Source organism: Podarcis gaigeae (assembly GCF_964106915.1).
Source record: "Podarcis gaigeae genome assembly, chromosome: Z".
Lineage (NCBI taxonomy): Eukaryota > Metazoa > Chordata > Lepidosauria > Squamata > Lacertidae > Podarcis > Podarcis gaigeae.
The window spans coordinates 25,193,819-25,212,424 of NC_139691.1; the positions used below are offsets into that span (position 1 = coordinate 25,193,819).

General features: G+C 42.1%; 1 protein-coding gene across 10 annotated transcripts in view; it reads right to left on the reverse strand.

Annotated features, from left to right (window-relative positions):
- Positions 1–18,606, reverse strand: part of PAK3 (p21 (RAC1) activated kinase 3) — a 92,861-nt gene that overhangs the window by 19,134 nt on the left and 55,121 nt on the right. For 3 of the 10 annotated variants that reach the window (XM_083722302.1, XM_083722303.1, XM_083722300.1), the window contains 11 exons: positions 16,017–16,061; positions 14,727–14,880; positions 12,831–12,868; positions 11,112–11,243; positions 10,161–10,323; positions 7,758–7,880; positions 7,238–7,301; positions 5,867–5,915; positions 3,120–3,232; positions 2,267–2,384; positions 828–927 (listed from right to left, as the gene is read on the reverse strand). In XM_083722302.1, the coding sequence (XP_083578428.1) occupies positions 828–927; positions 2,267–2,384; positions 3,120–3,232; positions 5,867–5,915; positions 7,238–7,301; positions 7,758–7,880; positions 10,161–10,323; positions 11,112–11,243; positions 12,831–12,868; positions 14,727–14,880; positions 16,017–16,061 (1,099 nt within the window). The remainder of the gene's footprint in view (positions 1–827; positions 928–2,266; positions 2,385–3,119; positions 3,233–5,866; positions 5,916–7,237; positions 7,302–7,757; positions 7,881–10,160; positions 10,324–11,111; positions 11,244–12,830; positions 12,869–14,726; positions 14,881–16,016; positions 16,062–18,606) is intronic. The other 7 variants (XM_083722304.1, XM_083722305.1, XM_083722301.1 and 4 more) reach the window with 3 other exon arrangements.

Genomic DNA, 18,606 nt, shown 5'->3' on the forward strand with positions numbered 1-18,606 from the left:
AGCCCATAGGGAAATTCGTTTTGCGAAGCGCCTCCAAAACGGAAAACCCTTTCGTCTAGCGGGTTTTTCGTCTTGCGAGGCCTTCGTCTTGCGGGGCACCACTGTATTTGAAAATTATGAAAAGGAAGAAAAAAACTGAGAAGCAAAAAGTGTTACTGGGAGCACCATACACATCCACATCCACACACGTACACATATTTCTCAACATAAGTGGGGTAGGAAGAACTCCCTGACTCTTAGAATGTTTTAGAGAAGTTTCTCCCTAACACAATGAGAGAAGCACAAGTCAAATATCTGTGCTGACAGTTAGGGATGGAGGAGAAAACCATCAGACCTGCATTTAAAGCAAAGCAACCTAATTTGCCAGTTCCCAGCCTTGTGTATCAAAAATGTAGCTATCAATGGGTTCACATGCTCTCCAAATTTCTGTGATGTGGTGTACTTTATTGGGAACTGCATGCGAAAGTGCACATTTTAAGAGAAGATGCAACATTAAGCATTCTAAACTGCATATCCTAGGTGCTTAAAACGTACATGCAATTCTAGCTGCTTTTTTAATTTTCGAAAAACACATAGGATGGAATGTGCATGTCACTGAGTACATGATCACCTACCTAAGTGGCTACACATGGATAATTATGTAGAGGTGGGGAGTTAAGCATAACTGAAACTCCCTTTGATACCAAAACTGGCACCATTTCTCACCTGTTTTTGCACTATTTTTTTATTGGAGGGGAGAGATATATACCACCACTTTACCCTGATAACACACCACAATACCACACCACAATAACTACAGTGGCAAAAGCCTTACAGAGAATACCTACTGAGTTTGACAGATCCATCCATCCCAAGAAGAATGTTGTCACTCTTGATGTCTCTATGGATCACTTGGTTTGAATGCAAGAAATCCAGAGCTTGCAGGCACTGATATTTGGAAAATAATAAATAAGATACTTTTAAAAGAGCATGGTGCAAGTCAAGGATTATGGTCTGACTTATTAGGAAATGGAGGAGGTGAAGTATATTGCCGAATCATTTTTTGTTTTCATTTCTATAGGAATGGTAAGATGACAGAGTTTACGCTACGAAAAGAGCAACTTGCTACATGGGCACTCAAACATTATTTCATTCCAAGGTAGCATATATGTGGCTTCCAGGTGGTCACCCACCCAGGTGTCAAGACCCATACCTACTTAGCTTCAGCAAGCAGGTGGCCTCTTGAAGCTTCAGACCATACCTTGGTACATTTAGCCCATTTCCCAGCACTGCCACCACTTCCTTCGCTGAATAGAGATCCACTCTTCAATGGCCAAATCGTTCTCCCTTCCCACAGGAAGTATCCAACAACTGCGGGCATATACTTTGGCAGTGGCATCTGCTCTGTCCCACCTCAGTCATCAGGAAATTACAAACCATGGTTTTAAACTCCCCACAGTACCCTAGAGCAATGCTACTTTGGGTATAACTGGCTAGCTCCTCCTACCATTATCTAGCAGATATACTCATGCCAAAAGGTGGCAACAGCCTGGTTTGTATGTAAATATCTCAGTTTAAAAGATTGGGAAATGCATGGGATTTGTGCCTTCACGCTCCACTGCCCCTCTCCTCTTGGTATGCTGCAGTAAGAAGACTTCAGTTAAGCTATAGTCAAACCTGGAAACAAAGGGTTGTTGGTCCAACATTTGCTCAGCTCAAGAGTAGGACCATGAACATGAATAACTTATAGCCACTCGTTTTAATAGGCTTACTCTGAGAAGAGCAAAGGTTGCACACAACAGTAGGGTTAAGAAGGTTCAGAGCAAGTCAAGGACCTTAAACCGTGGTTTGAAGGAAATGTAAAGTTCTCACTTGTTCCAAACCTTGTAACCATGGTTTCCTGGCTCAGATGTAATGGAAAGATATGGCTAAAGATTTCTGGAATTAACCACAGTGCCTTGGGAATGGAAGAGGGGAGGGACAATGCACATAGGCATAAGGATAGCCCCAGTGCTTTTTGTTTTGGTAACAAGAAAATAAATGAAGTGTCGGTACTCAAATCTTGATAAAAGTGCCATAGGTCCAAGCACAAAATGGTTGTGATGGGCAGCAAAAAAACCAGAGGCAATGGCATTCCATACTGGTGACACTTTGTCACACACAAAAAGCACTGGATAGTATATATTTCAGCTTCATGAGCCAAGATGTGTGCATCCAAAGCAGGCCAATGTATAAACATAACTGTTGGTTGAAGACCACCATGCTGTCACAGAATGAAATTACTTACCTCTCTACAGACAGCAGCTATCTGCCCTTCATCCATGCAGGTTTCTGTAACAACGTCAGTCAAAGAGCCACCAGCCAAGTACTCCATTACCACCCAAAGTTCATCACCAACAAGGTAACTGAGACATCAAATTCAAGAAGTCATTAGTAGATGAATATGGAAAAAAATATCAGTTCAATGTGGTCTGAATGCTGTGGTCCACAAACAACATTACACCAATAAACCAAAGAAACAGAAGGTATTGATGGGTACCAGACAGGAGGGAATGCTTCACCCTCCCCACGCTATTAACTTATTTTTCTTATGGTCCCCACCTCTCCCCTGGGGTTCTGGATGCATACTGGCCAAACTGCAGCAGAATAGCACCTGGAAATCTGCCTTCCCTCTCCACTTTGCAGCTGTTCAGCAGAGGCTCAGGCTGGCACCTGCTTCTAATGAGGCACTTGTGGCCTAACAGTTCCCACAAATGAACAGTTACACCCAAGAAGCTAGCAAGCATCCTTTGGTCACCAGTGATTGATTTACTCATTTGCTGTCTTTCCACAAGGAACTGTGCCCAAGGTGGCTTACAGCAAACCTTCAAAACCAGTGGGGGCTGGTGCTCATTGGAACCGATAGGGAAGAGGACAGGGAGCACAAACAGTAGGCAGACCAAGAGCCAATGATAGGCAGAGCCAGTGTGACCTCCTAGACTGGTTGTAAGCAAAGCAATAGGTTGGGGCTGGCTGAGGACAGACCGAACTTGATGGGTCAATGGCCCACTTGCCCTAGTGGTGCAGCCTCCACCACTGATCACATTTTTATCCAAAGCTTCCTAGCAACCATTATCAGATGGTCACTTGAAGGTACTTACCTATCTAAGTAGTTAACTATGTTGGAATTCTTATTTTCCCTCATGACCAGGATCTCATTGATTATTAATTCCTTTTTGGGTTGCTGCTGGAGATTCATTTGCTTTATAGCCACCTGAAATGACATTTTCATGAAACTTAATTTCTGTTTTTAAGTGAACCCTCCCCTTCAGAAAACAAACAATAAAAAACATGCACAAAATAAGTGCAATAGACTGGAGGCAACTAGATAGGTAACCGCTGAGAACAGCACCAAGTTAATTAAGAGGGCAAATTAGGTAATAACTATAATACTTAGCATTTGCATAGCACTTCCTGGTCTCCAAAGTGCTTGACATGCATAATTTAGTTGCAATTCTTGCAGCAACCGTGTAAGGTTAGCTGGCCTTGCTGCAAATGGTGGGGGAATCTAAAGTTACTTAGGAAGCTCATGGTAAAGGTGAGAATCAAATCAGGGATTTCATGGGTCACTATTACCATCTCTCAGACTTATGGGTTTAAATAAGTTGTGGGGAACCTGTGGCCCTCCAGATGTTGCCAAAATGCAGCTCCCATCCTCCCTGGCCATTGGCTAAGCTTGCTGGAGCTGACAGGAGTTGTAGTTTAGCAACATCTGGATGGGCAAAGCTTTCCCACACCTGGTTTAATTCTAGGCCTGCCTCAAGTCATATACAACCCAGAGGACGGGGGGGTGGGGTTGCTCTATATTTAGGTTATGTGAGTGAGGGGAGCCAAGCGCACTCTGCGCCCGCCACTTACCTCCCTGTACATTCTGTGCCAAGTTTTATTTCTCTTAGCCAAGCTGGTATTAAAGCTCAGCTGAGGAGAAAAGTATGGGGACAGTTTGCATGGAGATAATCTGTGAGTACGAGGAGGGATTCACACACGCCTCAGCTGTGAACTTATCTGGATCTAAAACTTAAGCTTCCCACTACCAAGAATTCATTATAAATAGTGCACAGTAAATGTTGTTGAATATATCTAAGTTGCATCAGTTCTATGATGACAACAAGCAGATTCACATTCGTAGGAAACAGCTATGTTAAGTGCTAACACACTTTGCTTCAGAAACCAGTATGCACAGTAAATGGGTTGCTCTGACAGAAGGAGACCTGCCCTGGGAGGAAGACTATTTCCATAGGAGGGATGAAGCCCTTGGATAAAAGCCCAATGGATAAAATGTACAGGAGGTGGAGAAGAATTTTCTGCTGTATGGTGTGAATATTTGATTGTGGTCACAATCAATAGGGTCAAAAAGGGAATTTTAAAAAAGCAAACACACCCAATGCTATCCATGAAATGCTGGGTAAAACAGTGTCTCATCTGCATTCCTGGGGGTTCCATCTCTTTTTGAAATCACTGGCAATTGAGAGTCCACTATATATCTGGAGGTATCATGCTCAACTTTATCTAGTGTTCCAGCACTGATAATTGTCAATGCAATGTATATCTTGCTGATATCAACAGCCAAACTTGCACGAGTGTTAATGAATCTTGATTGCTCCTTAACCTCTCTTTCTTTCCAAGCTTGAAAACCCCGATCTTTCTACTGGGCTTCACCATAATTGTGAAAAAAAGGTGCAAACATTAAGCTGACAACTCAACATTAGTCAAACTCAAAGAAGTTCAGAGGCCTCCCCATTCAGTGCTTTGTATGGGTCACACTTCGGTCGACATGCAGAATGGTACCGAGCGTGACACAAGCGACTCATAATTGCATAGCTTAAGGTTAGGCCTTTGACCTTCAGTTTGATTCCCCCTCCCTTAGCTTTAACTCTTGAGGTCAACTAACCTCCGTGTTACCTAAATACAAATCCCAGATATTTAACCGCGATCCTTCTTTAATTAATATTTATAGCAAACTTTGGAAATCAAAGAGTCTGTCCAAGTGTTAAGAATAATTAGCATCACTGGAACTAATATGTATAGAATCTCCATTATGAGACCACCCAGCACCTAAAAAGATAGGAGGGTATTGTATTAACTATGACAGGCTTAGCAGCTGGATTTTAGCACCTGCTTCTACGGCAAATGAGCACTGAGGGCAAGTCACATCGACTGCTGCAAATACATATAGTCATAACCAACAGACTGTGTGCCATCACAGAGGTTGCCAGATCCATTATGTCTTCTGCCACAGCCACCATAATCAGTACTAAGACCCATCAAGCTTAAGAACAGGTGATAAGTCCCAGCTGAATCAGGGTAAAGGCCCAACTCATCCAGCATCGTGTTTTCACAGTTGCTAATCAGGTGCCAACCAGGTGCCTATGGGATGCCTGCAGGTAGGACCCAAGAACAGCTGTGGTCTCCATACTCATGATCCCAAAAAGTGGTATTCAGAGCCATACCACCTCCACTGCATTTCCCCCCCATACACAGGTTTTGGGAAGCAGTTTTTCCTAACACAACACATTTATGTACGTTATTTTCCACTAATATATGCATTTTTGTACACATTGCTTGCCTGTAGTTCACATTGCTCAGCATTGCAAAATTCAGACTGAATATTTCAAAGGGTGCCTACACTTCAGTTCATATACTGTTTCAGAAAGTGTGAATTAGGTAAGTTTGCCTTTAAATGTGATCTGAACCCAATTTCTCCCCCATTCTTACTTACAAGTGATGCAGTTCTGCATCAGAGGCAGGAAATAACCCAAAAGTGTGTACAAGTGTATTACAAGTGGTATGAGAAAACTGGGCAGAATTTTAAAAGCAGAGAAGAAACAGACACCAACATTGCACATACCTCCTGCCCTGTGGCAACGTCTATCGCTGTATAAACTGTACCTGAAGCTCTACAAGAAAATAGAATGTGTCGTCAAGATATGTGGAGGTGCCAAACAGGAAGAACATGAATAAAAATGAGCACATACTTATGCCTGCTGGTCACTGCTACAAAGTGTGTTGCCCAGTTTTAGAAAAGATTCTGTCAATTAAGTAGCTGGTGAGTTATTAGATGTTTAACACTGACATGCACTGAACAGTCTTTCTACAATGCTAGAATGTTGTTTGGAACTGTGGATATTAATTAGCAAGCAAAATTATTTTAAGAGCATTTCACTTTTTTCTCCCACAGCCTGGATCCCTCGGTTTAATGCAATGTTTCCATTGGATATGCCATTCATCATTTCAATGTTAATGCTAATGTGTTTTTTGTGACTAATAGGGAAGTTTAATCCAATTTGTTTACATTTTTTAAAAAACCTGTTTACTCATGGTTGTCAGTGCAGAACCAAAGTTCAAGTGCAGAGGATTTTGATTTGAGCATTTTATTTAGATAACCTTCTACCTGCTTATATCCAGATGTCATTCTTCAGGCTACAGAAATAGGTCTGGCAGGTGTCATAAGTATTTTGAGATTGAATATGAAACTACAGTTTGGTTCTCACACAATGCTAAATGCTGATTTATTAAACTATGGTTTCTCAAACCATGAGTTAGAATTACATGTGAACCCTGCCCAGAGGCCCAATATGGGTTGTTTACTGTCAACAAACCACAATCTGAAACTATGGTTTGATGTTGACTTATGAACCTTGATTTCTTTCAACTATAGCATGGAATTACATTAAAAACAGCACCCTTCCTTAACCATGGTTTGCTTGCACCCCATCACAAATGCTCAAACTATAAATGCTCACCAAACTTAATGAATGGCTGGGGGCAGGGGACCTAATTTTGAAGAAAGAAGCCACTCCTTCTTTGATTGTCTGGGGGCTAACTTGTATTAACCTGTGGTTTGTTGAACAAGCCTTGGCTTAAACAAACCTTGGGTTAGTGTTATTTGCAAACAAGTCCAGTTTCTGTGTGATAAAATAACACATATAAATAAAATTTTATTCTGCAATAAGATATATTTGTCATGATGCACACAACAGCAATATTTTATCTTTCCCACACTGTGGAATACTCAAAGATGTTGAGGTGAGATCTGAACCAGGGAATTACTGATGGTTGCTCACACTGGTAGCTTCAGGTGTGAAGATGAGGCAACCAAATTGTAGTCCCTGCCTTATGGAAAATATGCCAGTGATAACTTGTATAACCAAACGTACATGAATAAATGGGCAGAAATACTATAATCAAAACTGAGCCCCTGTGCCTTGGCAATACTTACCCCTGGCCAATTTTTTCAAACCTTGTATATTTCTTTTTCGGGTCTCCAACACTTACAATGCTTCCTGAAAAAAACAAAGGAAGGTCATCATCACTGGAAGATAATACTTTTTAAGTGAGAGCGAAGAAAAAGAAAAGGATAATATTATGTGAAGTGAGCTTATATTTTCAGCTGAGGTTGTGTTCAGTCCTGTGGGAGAGACACTGGGGTGGATGGACAAAATTCACCAGACATTTCCATAGGAGGGCCTAAGGTTCCCTATATTTTTAACTGACTGGGGCTGGTCAGAGTTGTATGTTTAAAAAGTTCAGAGGGCACCAGATTGTGAAAGTGTAGTATAGAAGTATTTTTCAAAAGGAGTTAGCAGAATCTGAAAGAAGATTATCTATGACCACTTTAATTTCAAGGGGGGAGAAGAGCCTATCTGTGTACAAGGAGAAAAGAAGTTAGGTAATCTCCAAGCAACGGAATTGGAAAAGGGAAACCCTTCAGATCAGGAAGATAATGAGAGATTCTGAACCCGTTTTCAACTGTTGAATCAGATGAATCAACTTGGGTTTGGTGTCTTCATGCAAATTGCGCTTCTGGGGGCTGGACAAGTTGACCCTCGGGGTCCTTTCCAACTCTACACTTCTATGAAATTCTGTGAGAAGAACAAAATAAGAGCAAAAATGTGAGAACATATGATTTCTAGCAAGACAGACAAAAGGTGCATATATTCCCCCTCCCAAAGCAGGATACAGGGGTCAGCTTTCTATAATGGGGGTGATTCAAAATACAAATAATCTTTGCTAGACCTAATAGCACTGCATCTTCTTTGCAGTCTAAAACTGCAAGGGAAGAAAATGGATAGATGCAAAAATGTACCAAGCATTGCTTTCAAAACCACTTAAAAATGAGCCATTGACAGGTGAAGACATATGTCATAACACTTAAAACGACCTTGGCCATGATATTTAGGTGCTTTCAAAAGTAGAAATAAAAAACTGCCTGAATATTGCAGTAGACAGCGAAGGACAGCAGGTGGCAACTTAAGGAACCATGGGAGTTACAACATGACGGGCTATGCTGAAGGAAAATTCAGTGTGAAGGGAGAAGAAAGATGCTGAGATCCAAACTCCCGCAGAGAATATGTAATACTCTGATACAGAGAATATGCAAAACCCAAATACTCTGTGATTCGTTATTAGAGCTGGGCATGTAACAGGCAGAATATTCTGTTGCATTCACAAGGGGGAAAGGCCAGGCAGCTAATAATTATAACTGGTAAGCTCTAAAGCTCCATACAGGTGGGGGTAACAAAGTTGGGTAGCACTACTTCCCCCTTCCACCCATCCTTTCATGCTATTATTGATATCCCCCATCCCAACTAATGTGCCAGTTCAGTAGTGAATAGACTTTGCACACACCTGTCCTCTTCTGGTTCTGTGCAACAGCCCAAAGGGCAAGACTACAAGGACAGCTTCTAGTACCCTACTTTTTCCCAACAAGGACCATAGCTCAGTGGCAGAGCAGCTGCTTTGCACCCATGAGGTCCCAGGTTTAACCCTTGGCAGCATCTCCAGGTAGGGCTAGAAAATACTCCTGGCCAAGCTGCTGCCAGTTAGCGTAAGCAATACTGAGCTAGATGGGATAATAGTTTTACTTCACATAAGGCAGGTTCCTGTGTTCCCAGGAGTTGTGGGCAAGCAGAGGCCTCTTGAGCTTCTGCCTCCAGGAGTCCACTGCTTCAATGCTCAGATCCCCTTTGGAGAGCCAGAGGGTATTGGTACAATATGCTGCATGGCAAGGTGGAATAAAGCCTTATACAGTGGTACCTGTAGTTACAAACTTAATTCGTTCCAGAGGTCCATTCTTAACCTGAAACTGTTCTTAACTACAGACGCTCTTTCGCTAGTGGGGCCTCTTGCTGCCGTTGCGCTGCCGGCACACAATTTCCGTTCTCATCCTGGAGCAAAGTTCTCAACTCAAGGTAACTCTTCCAGGTTAGCGGAGTTTGTAACCTGAGGCGTTTGTAACTCGAGGTACCACTGTATGTGCTACTGGTATCTATTTATTTTTTCCTAAGAAATAAAGAAGAGTCAATCTCATTTAGAGATCAAACAAAGCTGTGTGGCATCTTTCTGAAGGTGGATGGAGGTCAATCCCAAAGATATTAAAGAAGGAAGAAAATTAGGGGGGTGGGATGCACCACCTGGGTTCCAAACATAAAGCTTTGTTAATTAATTCTTAATTATTTTCCTAATTAGCTCTCAGTCGTACAGACAAATGAAATACATCATGTTTCAGAAGACTGTTTGAAATTCCATTGGATTTTCAATCTGCAGCTCAAAGTTGGCTGGAAGGCAACTACTCAGACACCTTAATCAGGCATACATTACATTCTTAAGGAGGAGAGAAAAAAAGCAGATAATCATGAAACAACCAAAAATCAATCAAGGAAGGAAAGGCTTGGAGATGTGGGGCAGGCAGGCAATTGTTGCTGTGCCTCATTAATAATGCTCGTCCATAAGAGTTGTCGTCTCATGAGAGATCTCATGTAAAAATAGCTTGCTTGCAACTCTTGGCTTCAATGAGAGTGGCCATTAGCATTTGGAATCAGAAACCTGGGAGACTCATTCAGATTATCTAGTCTGGTGGATGAGAAGAACAGAACAGCTGTGCTTGATTTGACCCAAAAACCACCCAATCAAGCATCCTGTCTTAGACAGCAGCCATCTAGATATCTTTGGGAGAATAGCAAGGAGGTCATGATATCAATAGTCCTCTCTCTAGATATATGTCCTCCCACTAGCTGGTACTTTGAGGTAGACTGCATGGTGGGTCCACTTGGTTATTATGGCTAGGTATCCATTGATAGATTTCTCCTTGATAAATTTGTGGTCAAGTATCAATAGTGTGCAAGCAAGGGCGAAACACTCACTTAATTTCTCTAGGATCTCCTCATCAGTCATCTTGGATTTTTTCCGCTGCCGATCTGTATTTCTATACAAGGTGTTTGAGTTGGAATTCTCAGGCTGAGGGGTTGTAGGTTCCTTCACTGGGGCTGGAGCCGCAACAGGTTCAATGACAGAACGTGTGTAAATCTGAAAGAAACAATGGCGGGAAATACCTTAATTCCATTGTGAACTTGGGGAAATTGAACAACAATGAATTGCCAATGAGCTACATACAAGGAAACACTTTAATTGTCTCCTGTGCTTTCACAAATATTATATTGCTTTCTCTCTAAAGGTTTAATTTAAGCTCCTGACAGGCAGATAATGGATTTCAAGACTTCCATTACACTGTTCAATTTACACATTACACCCTGAACCAAGAGCTCTGCTATGCCTTTTCACACAATGCAGAAAAGCTTGGGATTAAGTGATAAATCTCAGAGCAGAGCTACCTGACTGCCATAGTTTCCTACAAATGAAAATCCTAAAACTGGGTACTAAACTCAAAGTTGTTCCTTCAAAATGAATTTTCCTCCATGGCTCGTAATAGCTACTGGCTTTGCCATAGGCAGTGTGTGCTCTGAGCAAAACCAGATAAAAAGCTAGCACAGAGGCAATCTAATTTTTGTGCCAAGAGGGGTTAAACCTGGAAATTTGCACAGAGAGACTTCTCTGGGGATTGTTTAAAAAAAGCTGTTTCGGGCTACCCGGCTAACAAAATTTCACCAGACCGCACTTTGTGTGTCTCTGCAGCCATAAGGGCTAGACATTCATGGAAAGCAGAGATTCCCAAAAGCTCGCATTCTGCATCACCACCAGATTCTGTGCCCCTTCGCCATCCCCAACCCTATGTATTCCTGCTGAACAAGGGCAAATACGCAGACCTGGTCCTACCATACAGACAACAATTCAAACTAAAACTGTTAGCAGCTCACTGATTTTGTATGCTCTGGTCGTGGGGCAATAACAGGTGGTGGCTCATTGTCATCATCATCATCATCATCTTCCTCATCCTCCTCTTCGGAAACTGGGGGAGCCAGTGGAGGTTCTGATGCAGTCTTTGTGCTCTGTATGTGCAAAAGATGTATTCATAAAATGAGGCTTCAGCTGTTTACGGGATTACTATCAGAACATGAGGAGGTCTGGCTGTAGGACAAGGGCCGGGGGTCTGTGGTCCACAGGCCTAATTAGGTCCACCAGGTAACCCACTTGGCCTGTGAGGCCTACCTGCCCTATACCTGAAATCACACATGACATTAGGTGTGGAGCAGGAAAAAAACATGGCTACACCAAAAGGGAGTTTGCAGTGATCTGACTTTTTTGGAATGTATTTGTCCCATGAGCAGAAGTGGCTTGCTGGGTGGGGAAGAACTGCAACGCTTAGTTTCCCAAGTGGGTTGTTATTACGTACCAGGGTGGAGTGCTGTATTGGCTCCATTGGTGTCTTTGTACCACACCAACTTCACCACCACCTCACCTCTCTCCCTCTTGGTAAGCAACAACAACTCACCTGCCGGGAAGCTACCCAGTGACTCCACGCCACCTGGGAAGCCACTTCTGCCTGCCCATGATCTCATTTAGAGCATTCTGACAGAGCTTTAAAATTCTCCTGGTAGAGCCACATCTGCAAAAACAGGCCTGCTCAAGAAGCCATTTGAGTTCTTTATGGCTTCATCACTGTCATCACAGTCAAAGATGGCATACTTATTTTTTAAAAGCAAAACAATGGCAAAGGGAAAAAGGAATTCTCATTTCATGAGATGCTTGCAGAATTCATTACAGGGAAGTCATTTTGGCCAGCCACTTGTTCTCATAGAGACCATGTAATGAACACTATTTCTCTCTTTTTAAATTGTCTTTTATTGATTTTCATACAATTTAAGAAATTTAATTCAGTTTCAATACAATATTCCTTAGCATTTTGACTTCCCATCCTTACTTCCATGATGTTTCTGTTTAAATCTTTTATTTACTGCTTTAAATGCAATACTTTTTTCTAAAAGATATATTGTACATTACATTCCTTTATCATTCTCATTCCTTTGCTTATATTTCAAGTCCTGCCTACGATTTCATTCGGCTATACTGTTTTCTCAGATAATCCGAAAAGGGTCTCTACTCTTCTACCAGCAATTCCATACTATTTCTCGACTGCCCATTGCATGGCCTCTGTTGTGTAATTGAGTCCATAATATTACGTATCTCAGCATTAAAAAGAATAAGAAGAGGAAAGGAAAGTTCTACTTCAACTATTCAGAATGGAAAATAAGACATTCATACTGAGAACTCAGTATTGATAGGGATTGCTTTAATTGTACTTTTGGGGGTTTTGCTGTGATTCAATTTTCATTAAATACACTCTGCTATTTCAAGCATTCCTATAAGCAAAAAGACATAAGAAAAGCCTGACTGCTGGATTAGTCCAAATGGGGACCATCTATTCCAACATCCTGTTCTTGCAGTGGCCAGCCAGAGGCCTCTATGGAAAACCTGTAAGCGGGACATGAGCACAACGGCACTCCCCTAATATTTTTGATTCCCAGAAACTGGTATTCAGATGCAAATCACATCAAGCCAAAAATCTCAGCAGAGACACTATTCCCCCCCCCCCAAATGGAATTAGTTCACATTCAACAGCAGGTTCTTATACTCACCGAAGGATGGGCTGCGATATATCCATGGGCACTTTTATCTGAAACGTGCAACAACAAAAGTTCTCAATACCTTCATTGAGCCTAAATGGCTACAGGGCAGATAGGAGATGACACATGTGTGGCAATGTTGGACAGGGTCAAACCCTCCCCTATACTACTCATTTGCTTCCAATCACAACCTCCCATGCTGCTGTTTAGTTTTAAAAAGGAAAAGGAAATCAAAAGCCTGTTGAGATCTCTTCTGTTTTCTACTCTGGGTCAATGAGGGGATACACATGAAGGTGACAGATGGTTGGTGAAAGATCCTGTGTGAAAGGCTAGGAAGGGAAGATTTCCCAGGGTGGAAGGCTGGGAGAAGAAAGGGAAGCTCTCAGGTGAGAGCTGGGTGGGCCCACCCCTTTCTGTGTGGAGCAAGGGTTAAGATCTATGTTTGAGGGAGGGCTTCGCATTTTCTCTTTCTCTTTCTGTTTTTATTTTCATTTAGATTAGTTTGCTTTTTATTGTGTTGTATTATGAAAAAGCCTCAATATAATTATATCCCCCCCAAATAAAATTATTATTAAGTGTTCTTAGAGGTTAGGCATAGCAGTGAGCCTCAGCGGGGTTCTTCCAAAAGGAAGTAAGAAGAAGGGTGTACAGCAGGAGTCATCAATATTTTAAGACTCAAGGACATCACCATCCCATGTCACTTCCCTCTCCCAGATCATGAAAAAGCAGGCAGAACACAGGCTTCACTTTTCCAAAGGATCTGGGGGAAAGCAATTGCCTGTAGAATAAATTCTAGCCTTCAAAAGCACAGAGAGCTGAAAAAGGAAGTGCAAAAGAGTGTCATGCTGCCAACTTCCTGCTTCAGCTCTATGTACTTTCTGGAGGAGAAAAATGCAACCATTATCACCTTCTCAGGACCAAGGGGGCAGTATGTGTGCTCAGAGGCTTTGTGGGCAGCAAAAGAAGACCTCAAAGGCACCACTGCACCCACAAGTGCTACACTGGTGACCCCTGGGATACACCCTAGGGTTCTGTCTTGGAGTTAGGCTTCAAAACTGTATTAAGACTTCTCTAGTGGCGCACTCAGCTCCCTGGGCCAAAGTCCTTCAAGGCAACCAGGTGGAGCCATGTGCTGTACTGTGCTGTGCTGTACTGTCTTCCCTCTTGGTTCACTGCCCCTCTAAGCCGTTAACACCTTGCTCCCTTTTTGCAGCCCACTTTGCTCCCCCCCCCCTCCAGCTCTTCTCCCCATTTCTCTCCTGTTTCGTCCTGCTGTGTGTCTCTGAGTCCCCCCCCCCCATCACCAATGGTAATCTCAAGTACAGTTTCATTGTGTTCCCTCTTTCCATGCTTTCCCTGAGGCACTCTTCACCTACCACGAGGGCATACACACTATCCCCCTCCTATGTCCTTGTCCTGTGTGTGCCACACCAACCTTCCCAAACTGATCTGAAGAGACCTTCTAAGTGAATTTGGACTGGTGTGCTTAGAAGATTCTATGCCATCTAGAACCTCATCTAGAGAACTGGGAACATAATTTAGCATAGTCTTTGAACTTAAGACAAACTGTGGTTTGTCTTAACTAACTATGGTTTACTGAAACAAACCGAAAACAAACTGTAGTTTATGAAGCTAGCTTGTTTTAATAAACCATACTGAAGTTTAACCATGGTTTACAATTCAGGCACAACACTAATGAGGTTAATGGGAAACTGAATGGAAAGTCCAAGAGGAATGGGAAGGAGGAAGCACATGAGCCTGAGTCTCACACAAGAAAAATAGCATAGCTGAGATTTATATCCATATAAGGCCTGTGGGTCATTCTTCCCTTATCTAGTCTTTTTTATTTTTAAACTTTCTTTTTTTTATGTTCTGATGGTGTCTTCTCCGCCATCATTGGCTCCTTACCTCCGGATGTAAAGCTCATATATTTCTGGTTGTTTACTGTCTCTTTGGAATCATAGAATTTGAGGACATCCAGAACAGCTTGAGGGTTCTTCTTCTGTTCCAGTTTTGTTATATTGGAGGTCTGCAGCAGCCTAGCCCACTGCTCCGGAATCCCCTGTGAAGAGCAAGTGGAAAGGATGACGATTCAGGGCTTTCATCAGTGTTTATATTCTGCCAGCACAGTTCCTTACCAAGAATCCCACGCTACCTGTAATATTACATTTGGATTGATTGATGCCCAAGAGTTTAAAAAGCTAGACACTTTACAGCAGGTGCAATCATTCTCTCATCCTCTATTAAAACAAAGAGCTAAAACCTGGATCCAACTTAAAAAAAAACCAAAAAGTTATGACTGTGACAGGAAAAAAAGGTGCATGAAGCTCATCGTTAATTCAACTCTTGCTGATCCATGGACCAATGGCGGCAAAGCTTATCTCATTTCCCTGGCGCTTCAGGACAGAAAACGAAACACTACTCTACACTGGAGGACAACACCGGGTGTTTTAGGAAATTTACACTGGATAGCTCATGCATAACAAGATAAATGCTTTCTACTCAGACGATAAAAGCAGACGCTACCGAGACCAAAGCTACCTCCTGACGCCTTAACTGCCCACTCAAGGACATTTTCCCTACTTCAAAGGAGGAGCTGCAATTTGGAATCAAAATGGTGGTGCTAAGTTATATAAGGTAGCTGGGTCTTAAAATGCACCCTCTTTCCCCACTCCTTCCCTCCACTGTGTAACGTTATTTATTATTATTATTATTATTATTATTATTATTATTATTATTAATAATAATACTGCAGGAATTAGGAGCAGTGGGTGCATCCACCAAAGTACAAAATCTTATAAGTTTGTATTGAGGTATTTTGATTTCTGAGAAAGTTGTCTTGGAACATCCAGTATAATTTCCTAAATTCAAGGAGCGACCGTCTCCCCCACCCCTTAGCAGCACAATTAACATTGAAGCAGTAACTCACTTGAAGTGCATCAAAGCATCCCTTCATTTTGCCACCCCAGCTTACAACTAACATTCTAACAAAACTGGGGTTTTCCCCCCCTTCCTCCTACGAGGTTCTCTGCAAAAATGAGATGTGACATGGGCCTTTGGAGTTTGGGGTTAACGATGAAAAAGTTGGAATAAGCCAAGCAACGAAATCTACTGCACACACACGGAACCTGCCGCTGCAGTGCTATGACATCTCAAAGAAGCACTTGGATGCAAGCTTCTTTTGGGCCTGTGACGCACCTCTGGAAACTTCCCTGTGCACATCTGTGAGCCATAGAGATCTGGCTGCAATGGACGTAAATAAAGAAAGAAAAGAAAGTTAAAACAGAATGTGGGACAACTCAGACGGTGGGAAAGAGGTGAAATCCAATGGGTCGGAATGGGGCAGGGAAGGTCAAGGTTGTGTGTGTGAGGGTAACCCAGTCTAAAACGAGGGAAGTAGCAAACCAAGTAGTAGTCATTGACAGGCTACAGGAAGACAGACTATGAAAAACAGAAGGGGGGGGGGAGGAGGAAATAAATCACAATTAAGTCCAAAGTTTGGAAGCAGCAATTCCCCATTTTAACCAGGTTGTGGCATGTTTGCTTGCTCACTGGAAAAATCATACTGCCAAGTGACTGGATCAAATATTCGGTATTAAAACAGTTGTGACGGGTACAAAGAGCCTTCTTCTAAGAATTCTTTCATGCTTAAACCCACCTTGGTAATTCTGAAAGGTCTCCATGAAACATTTACAATGCAATCCCATGCAAGCTTGTTTAAAAGTAAGGGTCAGCAAGTCCAGTGGGGTTTACATCCCATTGACAGTGCAATCCTAACCATGTCTACTCAGAAATAAGCCTTACTGAATTCAGTGGGGCTTACTCCCAGGCAAGCAGGGTTAGAATTTCAGCCTAAAGTTGTTCAGGACTCATCTGGCTTTAGGAATTATTAAAAACTGTTTTTCAAAAATAGCCAGGGTACGAATGGACACAAATGCTGCAAATGGAAAAATCAACCAATTCTGGATTTTTGTTTTTTGTTTTGTTTTTGGAGTCTGCAAACAGGGTCAAACCAAATTATGCCAAACATAATGCCAGAGAGAAAACTCTTGGCAACATACATATATGCCACTTATATATATATATACATGCCACTTGACTTTATACAACCTAAATCCATCATTTCCTTTTGTTTTGAAATGGGAACCTTTATGAGTTTGAGTTGCAGCCAGTTTTCCTTCTAGATGGGGAATACAGATCTGTCTCATTAAAAGGCATGCTTTGCAGAATTCTCATTCAAAAATAGTGGAAAACAAAATTTCCCCACCTTATTAGTGCACCAACTTTTCCACCAAACTACCTATAGGCCTCAGAAGCATGCTTCTTTTGCCTAATCATTTTCAGTCATTGAATTTAGTGCTCTGTGTCCCAATTTCTGCTACTTGTGGTGGCTCCAAGCGAAACAAAATGGGAATTCGGACATGCATTTGTGACAATCAGCATCATGTCATTGGATGCTAATGACTGAAAGCCAGACTTCAAAGCCCATGCAGCAGGTATCCCCAGCTGTGATTTTGGATGCAGCAATGAGTAACAGGGAATCCATCCAGAACACTGGCTGGCATTATGTGTTGGAGTAAAACTGTGCACGCTGCACATTTTGCATGGCACATAACCAACAGATCAGGCACGGCAGCTACTGCAATCCTCTAAAATGAAGAAGGAACATTTGTGCAGGTTTTGAACAATCCCCTGACACTTCCAAACTTTTGAGAGATAGAGAAAAAAATGTGAACACTGTGGAAATACTTTTGTTAAGAGGCTTGGTGATGTGGCAGAACCCTTGTCACAATATACTTACCAACATATAAAGGAAATAAGGAAAAGCTCAAGATGTCACAGACCCATAGCTAATTAACTGAACCAGCTGTGGTTATGGAGCTAAGAAGATCTGGTTCTTCAGGAAACAGAAATTCCCATGTGATTCCAAGGATACTTATGTTCCCTTGCTGTGCAAACTGATCACCAAGATGAACTAGCTTGAGGATCACCATAACTTGGTGTTAACAGTCAGGTGCAGCAACTATGACTCCTGAGGGCTACTACCCTCAATAAACAATTTTGTATCAAAAACCTCAACCTCTTCCTCTCTCTCTCTCTCTCTGTTAAAATAAATCTTAATTTCAGGGAATCTTACAAGAAAGAGCAGGGAACTAAAACAGACACAATTGAATGCATTAATGCTGTATCATGAAAGCTACTCTTGTTGCTGGATCCCACATTGTCACTCTGGACAATGACTGAAGAATCATGGGATGGAAAAGCACATGGGAACAATCCATAAAAGTAGAAGACCACCCTGGGGGCTGGCAATGCTGACTCTGTTCCTTTCCATGTGATCCATCTACCCTACTTGATTTCTTCATCTAAATGTTAACCATAACACCATGGAATCAAGCCACAAGGAAATGCGTCCCCCAATATCATACTTACGATTTATATGTTAGGGTCTGAGATCTATATCCCTTAGTGCAGCCTTACCCAACCTGGTGCCTTCCAAGGTTTTAGACTACATCACCCATCAGGCCCAACCCAGCACAGCCATATTGGCGGGGGCTGATGGGAGCTGTGGTCCAAAACATCTCAAGTTAGGGAAGGTTGCTTTAGGGCATCAGAAACTAATAGTTTCATTTCTCCTAGTCAAGTGGGAAAGAAAATAAATGCCTGAAGGAAGAGAATAATCACTCAGTTATGAGGATAAGTAGCTGAAGAAAGCATTGCAACTCCTCATGTTTCTAGAATAAAGGTAAAGGTAAAGGTACCCCTGCCCGTACGGGCCAGTCTTGAC